The sequence below is a fragment of the Ornithorhynchus anatinus genome, chromosome 4 (genome assembly GCF_004115215.2).
Source record: "Ornithorhynchus anatinus isolate Pmale09 chromosome 4, mOrnAna1.pri.v4, whole genome shotgun sequence".
Classification (NCBI taxonomy): domain Eukaryota; kingdom Metazoa; phylum Chordata; class Mammalia; order Monotremata; family Ornithorhynchidae; genus Ornithorhynchus; species Ornithorhynchus anatinus.
Window position 1 is genome coordinate 61,671,228 of NC_041731.1, and position 14,682 is coordinate 61,685,909.

Below are 14,682 nucleotides of genomic sequence, written 5' to 3' on the forward strand. Positions count from 1 at the left end.
GTGAGGACTGCTATAATGCATGGTACCGCGTTAGGCAGGCCAGAATGGTTTTCAAAATAAAATGTTGCTGCCATCAATTGATACCTTCTTGCAAAGACCCATCACCATCATTACTTCAGTCGCGAGTATTGCTTCAGCAGCAGTTGCCAGATCTCCTTCCTCCTCCGTCCATTGATGGTCCGGAGTCTGAAGAGGAGGAGGAGAACTTGGCAATCTAATTATCCTTAATCTGCAACCTGACCATCATTATTTCTGAACCTGGAGGTCCTCACAAGGATATAGATTTTTCACATGATAAACTTAACAGTTACTGCCTGCAGCACTGTAACTTCTTGTAACAGTGGCTTTAAGCAGTAAGAACTTTATTGTAATGTTATTCTGCTTTTTCCCTTCTATAATGTGTTCAACATTAAAACACCCTCACAGTAGGTACTCTGTAGTATTAGAGATAAGCAAAAATGATTTCCATATGGGGGATTGTGTCCTAATTGTTTTTTGGAATTAGTATTTGTTTTGGGTTTACTCTGCTGTGCAATCCCAAGTAAAAATAAATTTAGATGGGAGGAAAGTGTAATTATCTGAGAGGCAAGAATACAATTTAAGATTGTTGGGTATGATAAAATAGAAAAAGTTGGCAATATTTGTTCTTCAGAGATATTTTAGCGATTGATACTTGAAGTGGTAAATTAGGTACTGCCATGAATTGTTGGTATATCGTAGCTGTCATTTAACATGTCCTACAGTATAAATTGATGATTTTTTTTTTCTAGAATGCCAGTACCTTTGTGAATAATACAAGCTTCCAACCTATACGGCCTTTGCCTTCCATTCAAATATTGGTAGACAAAATTAACGTGGAACATTCTGTACCTATGTATGCGGAACAACTGGTGCACATGGTCAGCAACCTTAGCCAACCTTCTGAAAACTTGCTTCACTACTGTTATGCACACTGCTACCTTAAGGTAAGAAATGAAGAAGTGAATTACTGGAGTGTAATCCCTGGCTGGATTTAGAGTTATTTACTTTGAATAGGTGTAGTGTCTTCTCAAAATTGCTGCGATAATTCTGCACATGGGTTAGGATATAAAGAGCTTAAATATGTATATCTGCCCCTAAAGGATTTGGATTCTATGTTAATTTAAAGGTTATAGGACTATAAAAATAATACCTGTGGTATTTTGCACTTAGTATGTGCCAAGTTTGTACTAAGTTCTGGGGTAGATACAAGATAACCAGGTCCCACATGGAATTCATGGTCTTAATAGGAGGAAGAACAGGTATTGCCTCCGCATTTCCAGCGGAGAAAACTGAGGCACAAGGTCACACAGCAGACAAATGGTGGAACTGGGATTAGAACTAGGCCCTCTGGCTCCCAGGCCTGGGAATAACCTCTTGAGGATTTATTGCATCCCCATTTTATAGATGAGGAAACAGAGGCATAGAGAAGTTAAGTAACTTGCCCAGGGCCATACCACGGGCAAGTGGCAGAGCTGGTCTCCTGACTTCCAGTCCTGTGCTGTATCCACTAAGTCAAGCTGCTGCTTTTCAAAAATGGAGGGAATACCCTCCTTAAGCCTTTGCCAAAAATTGTTTTAATACCATTGATTAATTCTTCCTCAGTGTATGGACCATTGAGGAAATGTTGCAAGATCTCCATCTTAATCCCCATTTTACAGGTGAGGTAACTGAGGCACAAACAAGTGAATTGGCTTGTCCAAGGTTACACAGCACATGGATGGGGGAGCTGGGATTAGACCCCAGATCCTTCTAACTCCCAGACCTGTACTTAATCCACTATGCCACACTGCTGCTTTTCTTGTTCTCCCTCCTACTTACACTGGAAGCCCTGTGTGGGACAGGGACTGTGTCCAACCTGATTAACTTGTATTCACCCCAGCACATAGAACAGTTAACAAATACTATTAGAAAAAGTGCATGCAGGATTTTTATGTGCAGGAACCATTACACCAAAAGTAACCAAAGCAAGAGCTCATCTTTTCAGCTGCGATGGATTTTATTGATTATATTAGCCGTAGAGTTCAGGAAGGGGGAAAACTAAGGCTAAATTCAAATTACACCTACAACAATCCAAGCAGATAAGTCACTTTTCACCCTTCGCATAAGCTTCTTTGAAAACCCAACGTAGATTTCTTAAAGATTGTAAAATGATGTACTCAAAGCACCTATCAAATTCTTCACTTAAGCTGTATTTTTCAAGTCTCAGTTCTATTCTCCATCTACACTCACTCGCTTGGAGAATTCATTTGCTCCCATGGCTTCATTTACCATCTCTACGTGGATATTCCCAAATCTACATCTCCAGCCCTAATCTCTCTCCTCTCTGCAGTCTCACATTTCCTCCTGCCTTAAGGACATTTCTACTTGGAGGTCCCACTGACACCTCAAACTTAACATGTCTAAAACAGAACTCTTCATCTTCCAACCCAAACCCTGTTCTCCCCCTCACTTGCTCATCACTGTAGACACCCCCACTATCGACCACTCACAAACCTGTAACTTTGGTGTTTTCCTCAACTCACCTTTCTCCTTTTAAACCACATATTCAATCATCTTCAGTTCATTTTTCAAGGGCTTCTTCCCTAATGCTCTGAAACATGCTCATGTCTCTCATATCCTAAAAAAACCCTCCCTTGATTCGACAGCCCCCTTCAGTTATCTCCTCTCGTCTTTCTCGGGTCGTCCTCCAAACTTCAAACTGCTGGAGTGTTTATCCTGTCCCACCTCAATAAATGCATCAACCTTCTTGCTGACCTCCCTGCCTCCTCTGTCCCCCCACTCCAGTAGATACTACATGCTATTGCCTGGATCATTGTTCTACAGAAATGTTCAGTCTCCTCATTCTATTGTTCAGTCGTATTTATTGAGCACTTACTGTGTGCAGAGCACTGTACTAAGCACTTAGGAAAGTACGGTGCAACAATGAACAGTGACATCCCCTGTCCATATTGAGCTTACAGTCTGCAGTTCCCCACTCCTGAAGAACCCCTTGTGGGTTGCCCATCCACATCTGCATCAGACACTCCTTACCCTGGCTTTAAAGCACTCGATCACCTTGTCCCCTCCTACTTTACCTCTCTGATTTCCTACTGTAACCCAGGCTGCACACTTCGCTCCTCTGATGCCATCCACCTTAGTCATTGTACCTAGATCTTGTCTACCTCACTGTTGACCTCTCACCCAAGTCCTGCTTCTGGCCTGAAACCCTCTCCCTCTAGACTGTAAGCTTGTGGTGGGCCATGAATGTGTCTGTTATATTGTTGTGTGATACTTTCCCAAGTGCTTAGTACAGTGCTGTGCACACAGTTAAGTGCTCAATAAGTGTCTCTGATTCCTAACCAACAGATGATGACTCTCCCCTTCAAAGCCTTGTTGAAGACACTTTTCCTCCAAGAGGCCTTGCCCGACTAGGCCCTCCTTTCCTCTTCTCCCGCTCCCTTCTGGATCATCCTTGTATTGGATTTGAACCCTTTAATCACTCCTCCCTCAGCCCCATGCACTGATGTGCATATCTGTAATGTATTTACATTAATGTCTGTATCCCTTTATAAACAGTAGTAAGATGACTGTGGGCAAGAAACATGTCTAACTGTTACAGCATACTCTCCCGAGCATTTAGTACAGTGCTCTGCACCCAGTTCAATAAATACAGTTCATTAATTGTTCAACAGTAAGCAACCAGCCCGGGTAGTCAGAGGGCAAAAAGAAGGGAAGAGGCCAGTAGACCTAATTTTCCAAAAGGACTGTCTCTGAGCTGGGAGAACATAGGCCTTTGATCTTCTGGGAAATGTGGTTCTTTAAGGGAGGTTTTTCTACTTCCTTTTCTACTTCCTCCTTGGGGAGTTTGGCAGCAGTAGTATGTTAGACTTCATACCAAAGTCTGCAGAGCTGTGGTAGTGTTCAACCTTCTATTGGATCTGTACCCTGTAAACTGCTTGGTATTCGCTCCACCCTCAGTCTCATATACATAGCTGATTTATTTCAATGTCCCCTCTAGACTGAAAACACCTTGTGGGTAGGGAGTGTGTGTACCAACTCTCAGATTTAATTCTCCTAAGGGATAATCAGAGTGATTCTAAGCAGTCTCCTTAATCTTTATGGATATCTTAGAGTCCATCAGGTTATTTTTTCCTAAATAAGGTTTCATGTTTGCACTCATTGAAATTAATCTGCCACTTTTTCCTCACTAATTTTTCAAAGTCTTTCTGCAGTTCATTCCTATCTGCTTGGTATTTAGCACCTGGAAAAGCTCACTGCCTTTCGTAAAATAAGATTCTCACTGCCAACCATCTTTCACATTATTTATAAAGAAATTAAAACTGAGCTCAGCTTCATTCATTGGAGAATGCAGAGAACTATATATCTGTACCCTTTGTTTTATACTTTTAGCCAATTATATGTCTGACAGAACATTCCTCCAATCCCATGATTACTCTTTTTAAAAAAACTTTTGGTGTAAACCGTCAAATGTGTGAAAATCTAAATTTTGTTTATTCTTTCCCCTCTCCATCTGTTCATCTGAATCACATGTATCAGCCTCCTTGCTGACCTCTCTGCCACCTGTCTCTCCCCACTCCAGTCCATCCTTCACTCTGCTTCCCAGATCATTTTTCTAAAAAAAGTTCAGTCCATGTTACCCCACTCCTCAGAAAGTTGAAGTTCTGCCCATCTACCTTCTCTTTAAACAGAAACTCCTTATCAGCTTTAAAGCACTCAATCATCTTCCGCCTTCTCTTTTAACTCCCTGATTTCCTACTACAACCCAGTCCGCAAACTTAGCTCCCCTAATACCAATGTACTCACTGTATCTCTGTCTTATTTATCTCACCCTCTCCCCCACATCCACATCCTGCCTTTGGCCTGGGATTCTTTCCCCTTTATATATGACACCCATGCCCATCACCCTCGCCAGTTATTCCACATGTTTAACTCCCTTCTTAGTCCCCTTGCCCCAATGGCCTGGCCACCTACTTCATCAAGAAAATTGACACTATCAGATGTGATCTCCCAAAAGTCTCCCCTGCCCCTCTCTAGTCCTTCCTCGCTCTTACCCCTTCTTCAACTCTCCCATCTTTCCCAGCAGTATCTCTGGAGGAAATCCCTTGCCTTCTCTTAAAATATGCCCCCTCCATCTGGGTATCAGACCCCATTCCTTTACACCTCATAAAAACACTTGCCCCCTTCTTTATTCCTTCCCTAACTGCCATCTTCAACTGTTCTCTCTCCATTGGCTTTTTCCCCACTGCTTTCAAACATGTCCATATCTCCCCTATCCAAAAAAAAATAGTCCCTTGACCCTATAGCTCCCTCCAGTTATCACACCATCTCCCTCCTACCATTCATCTCCAAACTCCTTGGGCAAGCTGTCTACATCTGCTGTCTCAAGTTTCTCTCTTCCAGTTCTCTCCTTGACCCCCTCCAAACTGGCTTCTGTCCCCTTTACTCCACTCCATCTATACTCACTCCCTTGGAGAACTCATTTGCTCCCACGGCTTCACCTATCATCTCTATGCGGGTGACACCCAAATCTGTATCTCCTCCCCTGTTCTCTCTCCCTCCCTCAGGCTAGCATCTCCTCCTGCTTTCAGGACATCTGTACTTGGATGTCCTCCCGCCACCTAAAACTCAACATGTCCAAAACTGAGCTCCTTATATTCCCTCCCAAACCCTGTCCTATCCCAAACTTTCCCATCACTGTGGACAGCACAACCATCCTTCCCGTCTCACAAGCCCGCAGCCTTGGTGACATCCATGATTCTGCTCTCTCATTCACCCCACATATCCAATTTATCACTAGATCATGCTGGACTCACCTTCACAACGTCACCAAGATCCACCTTTTCTTCTCCATCCAAACCGCTACCACATTAGTACAGTCACTCATCCTATCCTGGTCAAACGGCAGGGACTGTCTCTATCTGTTGCCGACCTGTTCATCCCAAGCGCTTAGTACAGTGCTCTGCACATAGTAAGCGCTCAATAAATACTATTGAATGAATGAATGAATGAATGAATGACTGGATTACTGCATTAGCCTCCTTTCTGACCTCCCAATAGCCTGTCTCTCCCCTCTTCAATCCACACTTCACTCTGCTGCCCAGCTTAGCTTTCTACACAATTGTTCTGGGCATGTCACCCTCCTCCTCAAAAATCTCCAGTGGTTGTCTATCAACTTCTGTATCAAACAAAAGCCCCTTACTATTGATTTCAAAGCTTTCCATCACCTTGCCCCTCTTTCCTCACTTCCCTTCTCTCTTTCTCCATCCCAGCCCGCACACTCCACTCCTCTGATGCTAACATCAAATTCACCAAGCAATCACTCTTTCCTCCCCTTCAAAACCCTACTGAAGGCTCATCTCCTCCAGGAGACCTTCCCAGAATAAGCCCCCTTTTTCCTCAGCTCTCCCTCCCTTTTGCGTCACCTTGACTTGTTCCCTTTGCTCTCCCCCCAAGCATACAAATAACCTCTGTTATTTGTATCAATCTATACAAATTTTGTATATCTCTATAATTCTATTTATATTGATGCCTGTTTACTTGTTTTGAGGTCTGTCTCCCTGCTTCTAGACTGTAAGCCCGGTGTGGGCAGGGATTGTCTCTGTTACCATATTGTAGTTTTCCAAGTGCTAGTACAGTGCTCTCCACACAGTAACTGCTCAATAAATACGATTGAACGTATGAAAGAATGAACAAAAAAACCGCCCTCTCCTAGGTCACTAATAATCTCCTGCTTGCCAAATCCAATGGCTTCTACTCCATCCTAGTCCTCTTGGACCATTCATCTGCCTTTGACACGTTCGGCCATCCCATTCTCCTGGAAACATCATCCAACTTGGCTTCATCGACACTGTCCTTTCCTGGTTTTCCTCCTATCTCTCTGGCTGCTCGTTCTCAGCTCTTTCGCGGTCTCCTCCTCTCTCTCCCATCCCCTAACTCTGGGTGTTCCTGAAGGTTCAGTTTTGGATCTCCTTCCATTCTCCATCTACACCCACTCCTATGGAGAACTCATTGTGTCACATGGCTTCAACTGCCACATCTATGCTGATGACACCCAAATCTACATTTCCAGCCCTCATATCTCTCTGTCTCTCTCCCTCTCTGCAGTCTGGCATTTCCTCCTGCCTTCAAGACATCTCTATTTGGATGTTTTCCCTTCACCTCAAATTTAATATGGCTAAAACTGAACTTCTTATCTTCCCACACTAACCCTGTCCTCCTACTCACTTTTCCATCACTGCTGATGGCTCCATCTCTCTCTCATTCAACCTACATATTCAAGCTATTCATCACTAAATTCTGTCAGTTCAGTCTTTGCAACGTGGCTAAAATCTGCCCCTTCCTCTCCATCCAGACTGCTACTACATGAATGCAAGCACTTATCCTATCCCACCTCCTTGCTGACCTCCCTGCCTCCTTTCTCTCCCCACTCCATTCCATACTCCTCTCTGCTACTGGATCATTTTCCTTCAAAAAATGTCCAGGCCATGTTTCCCCACTCCTCAAGAAAATCCAGTGGTTGCCCGTCCACCTCCGCATCAGACAAAAACTCCTCACCCTTGGCTTTAAAGCACTCAATCACCATGCCCCTTCCTACCTCACCTCACTGCTCTTCTACTGCAACCCAGCCCATATACTTTGTTCCTCTAATGCTAATCTTCTCACTGCATCTCGGTCTCGTCAATCTCACCGCTGATCTCTGGCCCACATAATAATAATAATTATTAATAATTTTGGTATTTAAGCACCTACTATGTGCCAGGCACTGTACTAAGTGCTGGGGTGGAGACAAGCAAATCAGGTTGGACACAACCCCTGTCCCACATGGGGCTCTCATTCTCAATCCCCATTTTATAGATGAGGTCACTGAGGCACAGAGAAGTGAAGTGATTTGCCCAAGGTCAAACAGACACGTGACGGAGCTGGAATTAGAACCCACTACTTTCTGACTCCCAGGCCCGTGCTCTATCCATTATTCCATGCTGCTTCTCATCCTGCCTCTCTTCTAGGCCATCCTACTTCTAGCCTGAAATGCCCACCTTCCTCGTATGAGAAAGATAATTTCTGTCCCCCACTTCAAAGCCTTATTGAAGGCATATCTAATCCAAGAAGGCTTCCCTGATTAAGCCCTCCTCTCCTTTTCTCCCACTCCCTTCTGTGTTGCCCTGACTTGCTCCCTTCAACCTCTCTCCCATCCCCACAGCACATTTGTATATATCTGTAATTTATTTATGTATACTAATGTCTTTCTCCCCTTTTAGACTATGAGCTTGTGGACAGGGTATGTGTCTGTTATACTGCACTTTCCGAAGCACTTAGTACAGTACTTTGCACACAGCAAGTGCTCAATAAATAAGATTGAATGAATGAATCTGACAGACCATCACACTTTCCCCTCCTTCAAAACCTTATTAGAATCACATCTCTGAGAGACCTTCCCTAAGTCCTCATTTCCCCAACTCCCTCTAAGTGTGTAAGCTCCTTGTGGGCAGGGAACATATCTACCAACTGTGTTATATTGTACTCTCCCCAGCTCTTAGTACAGGGTTCTGCACACAGTTAGTGCTCAATAATCAATTAATTGGATTTACGGAGCACTTACTGAATGTAGATCACTGTTCTAAACCCTTGGGAGAATACAGTATAGCAAAATTAGATACGTTCCTTGCCTATGAGGAGCTTATAGTCTAGAGGAGGAGGCAGACATATAAATAAATTATGCATATATACATAAATGCTGTGAGGGTGAGGTGAATAAAGGAGACAAATTCAAGCTCAAGGTTGAGGCAGAAGGGAGAGAGTGTAGGGAAAATGAGAGCATTTGGGAAGGTCTCTTGGAGATGTGATTTTTAATAAGGCTCTGAATGTGGGGAAAGTGGTCTTGGATAGTCATTCAGTCAGTCAGTGCTATTTGAGTGCTTACTGTATGGAGAGCACTGTACTAAGCACTTGGGCGAGTACAGTACAACAGTTGGTAGATGCCTTCCCTGCCCATCCATGAACTTACAGTCTAGAGAGGGAGACAGTAACATAAATGATGTACAATCTATGTGTAATTTGTAGATATGTAACTAAGTGCTGTGGTCCTGAGGGTGGGGCAAATAGCAAATGCCCAAAGATTTCAGATTCAAGTGTGTAGATGTTGCATAAAGGAGAGGGAGCAAGGGAAAAGAGGGCTTAAGCAGAGAAGGATATGAAGAGAAAGAGAATTACAGGACAGAGACAGGATATGGGTGAGGGGTAGGTGGTGAGATAGATGAGATCTAGATACAGCAACTAAGTTGGTGTTAGAGGAATGAAGTGAACATGCTGGGTTGTAATGGGAAATCAGGAAGGTGAGGTGGGAGGGGCAAGGGGATTGAATGCTTTAAATAATCAGTGGTATTATGGAGTGCTTACTATGTGAAGAGAACTGTGCTAAGTGCATGAGAGAGTACAGTGCAACAGAGTTTTAAGCCCATGGTAAGGAGTTGGTTTGACATGGAGGTGGATGGGCAATCACTGGAGATTCTTGAGGAGTGGGGAAAGGTGTAGTGAACTTTTTTCTTTTTTTTTTTTAGAAAATGATTGGGCTGTAGAGTGAAGTATAGACTGGACTGGGGAGAGATGGAAGCAGGGAGGTTAGCAAGGAGGCTGCTGCAGTAGTCAAGGTGGGATAAGTGCAAGGATAGAAATGGTGGATTTTGGCGATGTTTTGAAGGTAGAATGGACAGGATTTTCTGACAGATTGAATATGTAGGTTGAATGAAGAGATGAGTTGAGGATAATGCTAAGGTTATGAACTTACGAAATAGAGAGAATGATGGTTTTGTCTACAGTGATGGGAAAGACATTGGAGGACGGGTTTGGGTATTCATTCAATAGTATTTATTGAGCGCTTACTATGTGCAGAGCACTGTACTAAGCGCTTGGAATGAACAAGTCGGCAACAGATAGGGTTCGGGTACAGTTTAGGTAGGAATGAGGAGTTCTGTGTTGGATTATTGGAGGTGTCAAGGGGACAGCTAAGTAGAGATATTATGAAGGCAGGAGGAAATATGAGACTGCAGAGAGTAGAGAGCTCAGAGCTGGAGGTGTAGATTTGGGAATCAGCTGCATAGAAATGTCAGTTGAAGCCATGGGAGTGGAACTGTTTTCCAAGAGAGTGGGTGTAGATGGAGAATAGGAGGGGATGCAGAACTGAGCCATGCGGGACCCCCACTATTAGAGGGTGGGAGGGAGAAGAGGATCCCACTATATACTTAAACTGAGCAGCAAGAGAGGTAGGAGGAGAAGTCAAGGTGGATGATATTTCAGGAACAAGTGTAGCACAGTGTGGAAAGTAGGTGAGCAGTTGAGGAGAATTAGGATGGAGTAGAGAACATTGCATTTGACAAGAAGATCATCGATGACCTTAGAGAGGGCAGTTTCCGTGGAGCAGAAGGGACGGAAGCCCAAGTGGAGATGATCAAGGAGAGGAAGTGGAGGCAGGGGATGCAGACAACTTACTCAAGGTGTTGGAAAAGGAATAGTAGAAGGAGATGAGGCAATAACTGGAAGGAGCTGTGGGGTCGAGAGATTTTTTATGATAGGGGATACCTGAGCATGTTGAAAGCAATGAGGAAGAGGCCATTGGAGAGTAAACAGTTGAAGATGTGGTCGTTGAGGGAGAAAAGGATAGGGCAAGTGTGTTTTGGTAAGGTGTGAGGGAGTCATGAGCTCAGGTAGAGGGGGTGGATTTTCAGTGAAGGTGGGTGATCTCTTGAGATATTGCTGGGAAAGATGGGAGAGTTGAAGGAGCAGGAGGAGGGAGATTTTAGGGAGATCATGCCTGATGGTTTCAATTTTATAAATAAAATATGGGGCCAAGTCTTTGGGTCAAGAGATGGAGGTGTTGAGGTCAGGGGATTTGAGGCGGGAATGAAACTACGGGTGAGGGCAGTGGGCTTGGGAGTCATTATGTCAAACAGTCAACCAATACAATTCCATAATTGATGTTGATTTTGCCCCCTTTTAAAGGAGTCCAAATTAATGACATGATTTGCCTTTATGGAAGCCATGTAGTCTTTTTCAATGAGAGTGTTTCTAAAATCCTCTTTAAATATGTTAGATAGAAATAGAAGTGAGACCCTCTGAACTGAATGTCTGAACCATTTCTGATGGGTGGGTGATAACTTCCCAATAAGTTGGTTCTCTGGTACGGTAGCAGTTGGTAATAATAGGTTACTAACTTTTGCTAGGAGCTTGCCAGTTCCGTCCCCCCCCCCCCAACAGGTTCTTTCCAAACACTTGAGACAGATGCTCCTCAGATTGGGCTAAAAGAACCTTTATGGTTATTAGTTTATTTTGCCTTTTATGAAAAATAATTTGAGTGAGGAGAGCTCCTTTCTTTGGTCTGAATGAAAGAATTAACTGAACCTCTTGGTCGTAGTCTTTCTACTGCAGTGTACAGCTTTATGATTGAGTGGTTCATCTCATTCTTGAAGCTGTCATGTGGTATATTGAAGACACACATCTTGCAGTGTCTTGCAAGATGCTCAAATTACTCTTTTTCCACATAATATTCTGTCCACCCTGACCTGGCCTTTCTAATTCTGGCATTCCTATTCTCACTAGGATGAGCTTTCCATTTTTATAAGATTCATTTTTCTTCTGAAGATGGGACATGGACTGTATCCAACCTGAGTATCTTGTATCTATTCCAGTGCTTAGTACAGTGCCTGACCCTTAACAAATACATTTTAAAAAATATTTTTCCCATTGCCCTTCAGCCCGGCAAGTGGGTCTCTTTAATTTTGCCACTTGATATTCATTAGGTCTCTTACTTGTGTTTTTAAACTCCAGACTTCTCTTGGTTACTATTTTATCCTTTCCTTCAATTTTTTTCCTAATAAGGCCTTGTTTAATCATAATTCCTTTTCTAAAATTTAGTATTTTTTGCAGTGTTTTGGTCATCCTACAGCTAGAATGTTCAATTGTATTGTGATCACCAACCTGCGGAGTTCCTCTAATATATAGTCTTTGTATTAGTTCTCAGAATTAAAACAGGATATTATTTGGATTCTAGTTATCCCAGAAAATGATTGAAAATTTTTACCAACATTCATATCCTACTATTTATTTATTGCTGTTTGTTCTTGTCTGTCTGTCTCCCCGGATTGGACTGTAAGCCTGTCAAAGGGCAGCGACTGCCTCTGTTACCGATATGTACATTCCAAGCGCTTAGTATAGTGCTCTGCACATAGTAAGCCACTCAATAAAATACTATTGAATGAATACTAATATTTTTCAACCAATTTATTTGGGGGTAATGAAATCTTTCCTGTTATCATCAGTTGAATTTATTACTACCTATTTTAGTTACCTATTATAGTATTTCTACTTATTTCCCAGTCTAGTGTACCATCATTGGGTAGCCCATAGTACAGTCCTAATTTCAGTGTTTTTGAGAAAGAATCAATAAATCAGTGATAATTATTGAACACTTACTGCATGCCCAGTGCTTCTATAATGAACACTTGGAAGAGTACAGTATAGCATGGTCCAGCACTTAGAACAATCCTCGGCACACAGTAAGCACTTAACAAATAACTGTCATTATTATATGTTTCCTGGCCACAATGAGCTAGCAGTCCAGAGGATGGAATTTTACCCCAATTATTATCTGTTATACCTTTTTTCTGGTAAGATTTTATTTTTAGAGTCTGTTGTTCCACAGATACAGCTCTGAACCCCCACCTGTTCGGCATTCTAGCCATCCCCATAGAACTTAGAGTTTGCACCACTGTTTTCCCAGTGGTTTGCTTCCCTTTAGCAAGTCTGAGATGCCAATTAGATCAAGATTCTCAATAGTTGCCAAACATTCCAGTTCACCACTGTATTTTTAGGCTTCAAGCATTGAAGTAAAAAGTATTTATATACTGGCTTGTTCCTTTTCTATCTTCGTGTCTACCCAATTTCTCAGTTTTGGGAACTTGAATTTCCCCCCCTGGTTTACCACAAATGCGCCATTGGATTGTTTGCAGATGCCTTTCTTCCCCTACAGCATCTTCGTGCACTTGAGCGGCTTCTTTTCTGGGCTTTGTAGTTAGTGGTAACTGTATTAGTAAGCTACCCCAACTGACAAAAAAAAAAAAGCTACCCTTTCACAAAAGAGATATTCAGAATCTTAAACTTATTATGCAGCAGGAAGCAGCGTAGCCTAGAGGAAAGGGCATGGGCCTGGGAGTCAGAGGATCTGGGTTGTAATCACAGCTCTGCCTCTTGCCTGCAGTGACCCTGGGCAAGTCACTTCACTTGTCTTGGACCCCACTTCACTTCTTTGTGATCTTTTTTTTTCATCATCTGTAAAATGGGGATTCAATTCCTGCTCGCCCTCCCTGTTATAGACTGTGAGCCATTGGGGCAGGGAATGTGTCTGACCTGATTATCTTTTGTCTACCCCAGGGCTTAATACAGTGCTTAGCAAATGCTGCTGCTGTTGTCATTATTAGCATTATCGCTATTGTTATATAAGTTATTGGCTAGATTTTTATTCCACTTCCCTCCTACTGAGTGCATCACTTTCCATGATGAATGTCCAGAGTCTTGTGAAATCATATTGTAAAAACTGTTATTGGGTAATGAAAATTAATGATCAGTCTCTTCAATGTTACAGTCCTGTGTATTTTGACTAATGCCAAAATGCCAAAGCCTATACAACACATATATTACTCTATACCTACAATGGAAATTAAAATGGAAATTCCATTTCCTATATATTGGGTTGCCGACTTGTTCATCCCAAGCCCTTAGTACAGTGCTCTGCACATAGTAAGCGCTCAAATACTATTGAATGAATGAATGAATGAATTGGGTTAATTATAAACTTTTTTAAGAATGAATTATTCAAAAGCCCTAAATAATCTGGTGATCCATTAACTTGGCATTACAAGGAAACTACAAGTAGAATTCTTAGTTTTCAGTAGTCACATAAATTTTGGATTTTGAAATTTTTAAACTATTCACTGAATGCAAGAATTCCACTCAAAAGATGGTATTGGTGTCCACTTGGGTGTGTATAATCGCTGTGGCATTACAGGGGGACCAATTTACAGGTCAGAAAGATGTTGCAGTTTAACTGTTTGCCTATAAGGTTCTTTTCATTTCACTTTTTAAAGTGTTTCCAATTTGTTACTGAAAAATGCAGAATTTTTTCTTGGTGATTTTTTTTCTTTTAGTGGTTGTATTTCTCTGTAGTTTAAAAAAGTTTTAAATGCAATGCAGTTGCTTCTCCAATAATGCTGGGGTTGTGTTTTTGAAAAAAATCCACTTGGAGGAAATTGGAATATAGAATGCATGCCTTGACTAATAATAATAATGGTATTTGTTAAGCGCTTACTGTGTGCCAAGCACTGTTCTAAAGCTCTGGGGAAGATACAAGGTAATAATGTTGGTATTTGTTAAGCGCTTACTATGTGCAGAGCACTGTTCTAAACGCTGGGGTAGATACAGGGTCATCAGGTTGTCCCATGTGAGGCTCACAGTTAATCCCCATTTTACAGATGAGGTAACTGAGGAACAGAGAAGTGAAGTGACTTGCCACAGTCACACAGCTGAGAAGTGGCAGAGCTGGGATCTCGAACCCATTGACCTCTGACTCCCAAGCCCGAGCTCTTTCCACTGAGCCACGCCTGCTTCTCTAAT

At 42.4% G+C, this 14,682-nt stretch overlaps 1 protein-coding gene across 1 annotated transcript in view; it reads left to right on the forward strand.

Moving 5' to 3' along the window:
* Positions 1 to 14,682, forward strand: part of VPS13B (vacuolar protein sorting 13 homolog B) — a 932,812-nt gene that overhangs the window by 133,595 nt on the left and 784,535 nt on the right. Inside the window, 1 exon segment of the mRNA XM_029063425.2 lies at positions 771 to 965. Coding sequence (XP_028919258.1) covers positions 771 to 965 — 195 coding nt within the window.